General features: G+C 55.2%; 1 protein-coding gene across 1 annotated transcript in view; it reads left to right on the top strand.

Moving 5' to 3' along the window:
• The window catches only part of MAPKAPK2 (mitogen-activated protein kinase-activated protein kinase 2), a 46,629-nt gene extending 42,695 nt beyond the window's left edge, over positions 1 to 3,934 (top strand). The window contains exons 8-10 of the mRNA XM_011384996.2: positions 1,426 to 1,511; positions 1,629 to 1,709; positions 2,273 to 3,934. Of these exons, the coding sequence (XP_011383298.1) occupies positions 1,426 to 1,511; positions 1,629 to 1,709; positions 2,273 to 2,416 (311 nt within the window). The 3' untranslated portion in view covers positions 2,417 to 3,934. The remainder of the gene's footprint in view (positions 1 to 1,425; positions 1,512 to 1,628; positions 1,710 to 2,272) is intronic.
• Positions 3,935 to 8,040: the final 4,106 nt, after the last annotated feature.

Consider the following 8,040-nt stretch of genomic DNA (forward strand, 5'->3'; position numbering starts at 1 on the left):
AGACTCCTGTCCTCAAGTTCTTCCTGGCTCTGGTTCTGCTGCAGCCTGGCCCGAAGTGGGGCTCATCAGAGTTAGGCTGGGATTGAGGCGTCCCAGAAAGTTGTCTGCCTGAGATTGCGGGCACGATTTCACACACGTGGGCACTTTCCCGAGAAGAGCTGTCCTTTCCGTCTGATTCTCAGTGGAGTCGAGACACAGATTTGGCTCTGCTGGCCCAGCTATCAGGTGCAGGATAAACTTTCGGAATGTGTGTGTCCAATTAAATGAACGTTGTAGGTCCGAGAGGCTCTTGCAGTTCAAGAGTTGTTTCGTCTTAAGATTCTAGCCCTTGGGTTCCTCTGGGAAGAGGGTCGTGCTCTCCTCCGTCCCACCCTGGGCTGGATTACGGCTGTTCTGCTCCCACCCCCAGCCACGGTCCCGTCATGATAGTCCAAAGGGTCGGAATGGGGGCGTCATCTCTAGAGAAACTGGGATAGATCACAGTGTTCTGAGGGCCAGACCCATCCACGTTGACCTTTGGTTTGCAGCTCCTGAAGTGCTGGGCCCAGAGAAGTATGACAAGTCCTGTGACATGTGGTCCTTGGGTGTCATCATGTACATCCTGTGAGTGTGCTGGGGTGGGACCGGGGAGGGAGGGAGCCGGGGCGGGTGGGGAGGAGGTGTCTGCCTCTCCCGGCCGAGAGGAAGAAGCAGAGGTTAGCATTCCTCTTCTGGATGGGGCAATCCCTGGGAGTCCCCTGCATGTCCCCTTCTCTCAGTGCTTAGCAGATTCTCATAGCTAAGTTGCGGGTATAAACTAGCTAATGGGCAGGAAAATGTGGACTTTAGATATTTGGTTTGTTGGATTTCTGGGCCCTCTCCTTGACTTTGTATATTGAATCAACGAACCCCAATTTCTCTGTGACCTTTACAAGAAGAAGTCTGTTTTTCACCTTATTCCTGGTGCAGGGCCCTTAAATAACACCAGCTCTGCCCCTCTCTTCCTGCTTCCCCTCGGCTCAGGCTGTGTGGGTACCCACCCTTCTATTCCAACCATGGCCTTGCCATCTCTCCGGGCATGAAGAGTCGCATCCGAATGGGCCAGTATGAATTTCCCAACCCAGAATGGTCAGAAGTGTCAGAGGAAGGTACGGAGCCCATGTGTGCATGTCCGTGCGTGTTGCTGTGCACACGTGCAGGTGTGTGTGGGCATTGTCTCATGTCGGTGGTGAGCCACGGGTCTGGCCGTACCAGCCGGTTACGTGCTGCCTGTGTGAAGGGTCTGTCAGGTGGGGCAGCGTGATGGCCCTCTGGGTGGCTCCTTGGGCAGTTGGCCCCCGTGTGACACTCAGCCCCCGCCCCTGGTTTCTCCCTGAAAAGTGTGGGAAGGAGCAGGAGACAGAGAGTGGCCCCTGAGCGGTCTCTGTCCCCTGCCCCACCCCACAGTGAAGATGCTCATCAGGAACCTGCTGAAAACAGAGCCCACTCAGAGAATGACCATCACAGAGTTTATGAACCACCCCTGGATCATGGTAAGCCTGGCAGGTTGGAGACACCTTGGCCCTGGGAGACTGTCCCTTGGGACGAGGGCTTAGCCAGGACTCTGCCCTGCCCAGGTTTCCACTTGGACCCTTTTTTTCTCCCCTCAGCAATCAACGAAGGTCCCTCAAACCCCACTGCACACCAGCCGGGTCCTGAAGGAAGATAAGGAGCGGTGGGAGGACGTCAAGGTGAGGGATCCCCTGGCCAAGCAGGGCTTGGGGAGGCAGCTCATGGGGACGCCCAGGTTACACAGTAGTGCTGGCCGGGGAGGGTTTAGTTCTGCATTTTCTCACCCCAGAAAATGTCTGTTAGGACAAGAACAGCGACTCCGAGCCTCTTCCCTGACCAGTTTAGAGCAGAGGATTCTGTTTCGGTCTAAACTCGACTTGGCTGTTTCCTACAACCTCTCTACTCCCCGAGTCTCTAAGGCAACCTGAGAGGCCACCTGGTGCTATCTCCTCATTTTGCAGATGAGAAAACTGAGGTCCAGAGAAGGGGAGTGACCTGTCGAAGGTCACACAGCTAATAACTGGCTGGGGCAGACCAGAAGCCAGGTCTCCTGACTCTCTGCCTTCCCGTGGGGTCGCTGGAGTGGTGGCAGCGCCGGCCGGGCTCTGCCGACCGAGCTCGGTGCTGCGGCTGCTGTCAGCCCGAGACCCACTCGCCAGCCGCCCCCTTCTTTCTGCTCTCACCTCTGCCATCCGGCCCTTACTGTGTCTCACGTCTCTTGCTGTAACCCTCTTCCCCCCAGGAGGAGATGACCAGTGCCTTGGCCACAATGCGTGTCGACTACGAGCAGATCAAGATAAAAAAGATTGAAGATGCGTCCAACCCTCTGCTTCTGAAGAGGCGGAAGAAAGCTCGGGCCCTGGAAACCGCGGCCCTGGCTCACTGAGCCGCTCAGCCCATCCTGCTCCACTGGAGGACAAGCAATAACTCTCACCCTGAATATATTTTTTAAATGAAGAGACACAGACTGTCCACTGCTGCCTCCCCTCCTCGGCTGCATGGACCCAGAGCCTCGTGAGAGGTTGAATTCTGCCTTGGATTCTGGCCGCCCCAGAGAGGGAGAGGCTGGGAGGTCGGGAGGATGTGGAGAGAAAGGAGCAAGATGCTCTTGAACCTGTGCTCATTTTGCAGTTTTATCAGTAATTTGACTTAGAACTTTTATGAAACTTCTTTTATTGTTCTTTCCCCACTCTTCTTCCCCGCCCAAAACCCTTCCTCTTGTTAAAGGATGTTTGTGGAAACTGTTGTAGGGAGTGTCCCCATTTCATCCCATCTGCCCATTTTCCCACTACAGCCTGAGGCTGCCTCTGGCTGAAGCGTTCTGAGAGCTCAAGGCCATGGAGGGCTGAGGCCAGGATGCCACCTGCCTCCCCTGCCGGAGCCCTCAGGCATCACCAGTGTGCCAGATGGATAGGAGTGAGTGCGGTGTGTGTGTGTGTGTGTGTGTGTGCGTGCGTGCGTGCGTGTGCGCGTGCGCGCACCTGTGACGTGTGCCTGGGACTGTGCATTTGTGGGGCCAGGGGCAGGCAGGGCTGCAGAGAGAGAGGCCCTTCTACCTTTGGCCGACTCTGCCCTCGTCGAGCCTGCCACAGTGCCTGCCTGGAAGCCTGTCTAGACTGAGCTGGGCCCTCCATGGCCTGCCTCTGGTAGTGGTTTCACGAGGTGGAGAGGAGTGACTTGGGCACTGGCCCACAGTCAGGGAGACTGGACCCTCTGCCCCTAAGACCCTGACTCCCCACTTAGTGCTTCCTCGTCCTCTGAGGCGCTGATCTATCAAGTAACTTCTACTTCCCCTTCCTGCCATTATTAACCCATTCTTATTTTTTCTTACATTTTTAGCCATTTCTCAGGCCTCCTTTCAGCTCATGTGGATGAGCCTGGGCAGTTTATAAGTGACACAGAGCTTCTGCGTTGTGCCTTGGCCCTGGGGGCGTCAGCCAGCTACCCCCCTGGACCAGGGCAGCACCACTTCTGTGGTCCGCCCGCATTGTCCATTGTGTGGCTTAGTGGGTGGGTGGGGGCGGTCTTCGTACCAAAGATGTCCCGACTCTGCCCCTTCCCCATTAGCCACTTCAACCCCCTCCCCCCTGCAAACAACTTGGCTTCATGTGTCCAGGCAAGTGAGGGGAGGGGGGGCTCCCCCAGTATTGCCGAGGAGCAGCATGAGGAGAGGTCCTCTGTGCCATGGTCTCTTTGGAGCGGGAGTGGCAGTGATACTCCAGCTTTCATCTCCCTCAGGGCAGGGTGGCGAGGGGCACCCAGGGGCTCCTCTGGCATGGAGGAAGGGCTCTGAGTGCCTGTAGCACCTCCCGTGTCTAATGGTGTGTCCAGCACTCAGATTGTTGTAAACTTGTTGTTTTGTATGAGCGAAATTGTCTTTACTAAACAGATTTAATAGTTGAAAGTTCTTTCTCTTCCTTCATGGGGCTCAGACCCTTGACCCTCCTACCTCTCCCATTCCCACGCGTGGAGAGCCGTCGTGTGTGTCGGGAGGGCAGAGGCTGCGCGTCCTAGGAAAGAGGAGGAGAGGAGGGCAGGGCCTCCGGGGTGACCAGGAGCCGGCGCCTGCCCTGTCGCCCTGTCGCCCTGTCCAGGGCTGGCTGGGTCAGGCCTGGTGCCCGCCCATCACTGCCGTTCTCCTTTAAGCAGGCGGGGGCACCAGTGAGGGCGAAGGAGCACACGCACTTTTGCCAAATACTGAACCAGGAGCCAAGGCGCTTATGATTCTTTGACCTATTCAGCCATAGCCAGACATTGGCACCCTCGGCCTGGCGGGACCAGCTGGCTTGGGGGGTCCAAGGAGAAGAGGGTGGTGGTGGTGTGGTTCAAATCTTGGGAAAGAGACCTGGGGAGCAGGTTGGTGTAGTTCCTGAAAGTTCCACGAGGGGGCGATAGGGGCCAGGCAGAAACCAAAATACATCAGAGCTGGAAGAGGCCTCAGGGTTCATGGGACCCATTCCCCTCCGCTCACAGATGAAAAGACTGAGGCCCAGAGTGGGATATTTGAGCCCCACGATGACCTGGTTTGCAGTAGGGCCTAAGGTAGAAATTGATCTACTGACTCCACTGTTCTCCCCGCCAGATGGTAAAATGGTGCATCCTAGATAATTTCACATTTTCTCACGTGATCCTCAGAGCTGTCGGGGAGAGAGGTGAAGCAGGGCGGTTATCCCTGTTTGGTGAATGAGGAAACCAGTGGAGAGAGTAAAGGAATGTGCCGGAGGCCAAACGGCTAACTGGTTTGGACTAGGACTTGAGATCCCAGGCCTGGGTGTCTCTGCCCTCAGACCCCGTCTCCCTTCTGGGGGAGAGGCCTCCTCATCCATTCATTCATCAGTCGGCTCACGTCCCCTCTACCCAGGCTCATGGGTACAGGCAGCGTGGCCCCTGGTGGCCCCATGACCTCCCCTTTATAACTCCTGAATGGATCGCTGTGGTTCGTTCCTATTTTGAAACTCTACCTATCACTTCGAAACCACTTTTCGGATGAACCAGCATGAGGCTTTGCTTTCAGAGAAATCTAGTTGTCTGAGCTTATGAAGGTGTCAGAAGTGATAACTTAGGGCAGAGGAAATAAGGTTAGTAAGTAGGGAATCAGGTGAGAAAGGTGAAGGGAATTGTCAGCACTCTAGTCTTCGGAGTCCGTATTTTCTGCTGCTGCCATAATACATTTTGTGATTTAGAACAACACAAATTTAGTATCTTATAGTTCTGTAGGTCATGAGGTCTCACTGGGCTAAAATCCAGGCCTCAGCAGAGCTGCATTCCTTTTGGAGCCTAGGAGATTCCGTTGCCTTGCTTCTTCCAGCTTTGGAGGCTTCTTCAGGCCTTGGCTTGTGGCCCTCTTCCTCCATCTTCAAAGCCAGCAACACTGCGTCTCTCTGACCCTCCTGCTGCCATTTCTCTCTGACCTCACCAGGAAGGAGTCTCAACTCCTAAGGACCGATGTGATTAGATTGGACGGACTCAGGTAATGCAGGAGGTCCTTCACTTTAATCTCATCTGCAGAGTCCCTTTTGCCAAGTAAGGTAACATGTTCACAGGTCCAGGGATTAGGATCTGGGCCTGTGTGTGTCACCGCTCTGCCACAGAGGCCTGTCTCCCAGCCTTCTCATCCTCCTGCCCCACACTTTGATGCTGTTTTGCTTCCTCCTCTGTCTGGGTCAGCCCAGCTCAGGACACTTTTGTGGCCTGTGAGAATCGGCCCGGAGCTGGCGTTCAGAGAAGATGGCTGTGGCGAGGGGCCAGGAGGGCCCAGCTGGGCCAGTGGGGCCTGGCCATGCTTTTCCACTCTCCCCCATGCCCTGACCTTATGTGCTGGCTGGCCCTGTGATGCCCTTTCTCTAGGGTGAATTTAACCTCTTTCTGCTAAACCCCCAGATGGGATGGAGATGGAACTTTTGTACCTAAAGGCAGATGCTGGCTTGCATGTCTGTAGGGGCGCCAGGAAATGATTCTCAAACACCCTTAAGTGGTGTGAGACGTAAACAGGGCTTATGGACACACTTGTAGGCACCTGCTGAGAACGGATACCTGTGCAGCATTATTCTCCTTGATCTCTTCACCTCCAAGGTAGTCAGCCTCACCTCTGAGGAAACAGCCTCAGAGGAGACGATAACTCTCCTAGGCCTTACAACTAAGCAGAAGTGAATGACATATCTCCTGCTTCCATGTCTGGAGTTCCTTAAGGAAACACACTGCAGGCGTGTTGATAAGGATGGGGGCAGGGTGGGGGAGGAGTGGAGACTGGATTCCTCCCCCTGAGTAGAGCTGTTTCCTTTTCTGCGGAATGGGAGTGACATTCCTATGCCCTGTCGCTATTGCGAGGAATTCAAGGAGATGGTTAAAATTCTTTGTGCTTTGCCAGTGGCCTTTATCACTATAGAAGTTCCACACTCAGGTGTCTTGCCCTGCCCAGGGAACCCCAGGTTTGGAGTGGGGCAGTGGTCCAGGGTGGATCTGTGCTGCTGCCCTCAGCTTGAGGAGCATGTCTCTGAGTCTTGGGTTGAGGAGGCAGTTGGGTTGGTAAACAATAACAGTAAATTTGGGGTTTTCCTTTGGCTGGGTTGGTGACAGGAAATGCGGAGGGCTGTGAATTACAAGTGGGTACAGTGGGTAGGTCGGCCTGCTCAGGGTGTGAAGGAAATTCAGGTATTCAAGGGAGGCAGGCGGGGCTGGCGAGGCTGGGGAAAGTGGCTGTCCCATCCACTGGTGAATGTAAACAAACCTGCTGGGCATCCCCAGGTGGGCCAGAGTGGGGACGGAGGAGGCTTTGGGGTGCGCCCTCAGCCCTGGAAATGTAGCCCCTCCCTGGCTCTGTCTCTTGAAGCCCAAGTTTGGGGTCCCCAGCCACCCTGCGGGGAGTCTAGCTGATTTTGGGAGTAACCACTCATTTGGAAGAGACACCAGTTTCCAGCTCTAGGGGGACATTTGGTGCATTTATCTAGCTCTCTCCTGCACTCAATCAGACCAGCATGAAGAGACCACCCAACAAACTCACTAAATACCCAGGCACTTAGCGTATTCCTCACGCCTTGGGAAAGACAAGTGTAAGACCTAATTCCTGTTCGGTCCCTGACTAGTGAGATACGAAACACAGGTTCGGCAGCGAGAGGCCTGTCTTTCTCCACATCCACAGGATGGACACACTTTGTAGTCTGAATCCATTCGAAACTGCTCCAGACACTGAGGGGTGTGTCATCCAGGCCCAGGTGGCCCAGGGGAGCTTCCTAGGGCCCTAGAGGTTTTGAGACTGGAGAGATGAGTGAGTCGAAAGAAGCGTGCCCTGGGGCTGCACCCTCTGGACGAAGCTGGGGATGACATCGGTCCTCCCCTAGCCCGGACACGTGAGGCTTACGTGCGGCTACGGCAGGACCTTGAGACGTGGAAGCGCTGTTAGTGGGTGTGCGGCGGTCGGGCTGAGCTCCTTGGGGCCACGCTTTGAGCTGGTTGGTGCTTTGGCCTCCTGCGCCAGAGCTGCTCTTTGAGAAGACCTTCCCTATAAGAGTAAAGATGTCATGGTATCATTCAGCTCATCATGAGCACCTACTATGTGCAACGCCCAGTGTCCAGGATGTTGGGGTGCCGTGGATGAGTGAGAAGTGGGTCTGTCCCTCAGGGGGCTCATTCTGGAGGAGCAGAGGGACATTAGCATGACGGAGGACAGGGAGAATCAACACTCATAAAAGGGGGTGGTGGCTGTGGCCGAGACCTGGGAGCCCCTGAGGAGCCTCGCCCTGGTGTCTGAGGACAGTTGTGATGGTAGAAAAGAGGGAGCCGCATGGGGGAGGTTTTCGCACCGGGGCCAGTGTCTTCCTCATCTGAGTCTCAGTTCACCTCTTTTGCCTTCTGGTCTGAACAGCTGTCTGCTCAGCATTTCAGCTTGACCTTTAACCCCCGTCGGTTCTGTCTATGGGAAATCCGATTTACCCTCCTCAGGGGCATTTTTGGTGTTTTCGGTTCATTTTCTCTTGTCAGCCCCTCCAACCTGGATTCCCCTCATTCACCATG

Source organism: Pteropus vampyrus, unplaced genomic scaffold (assembly GCF_000151845.1).
Source record: "Pteropus vampyrus isolate Shadow unplaced genomic scaffold, Pvam_2.0 Scaffold640, whole genome shotgun sequence".
NCBI classification, from domain to species: Eukaryota; Metazoa; Chordata; class Mammalia; order Chiroptera; family Pteropodidae; genus Pteropus; species Pteropus vampyrus.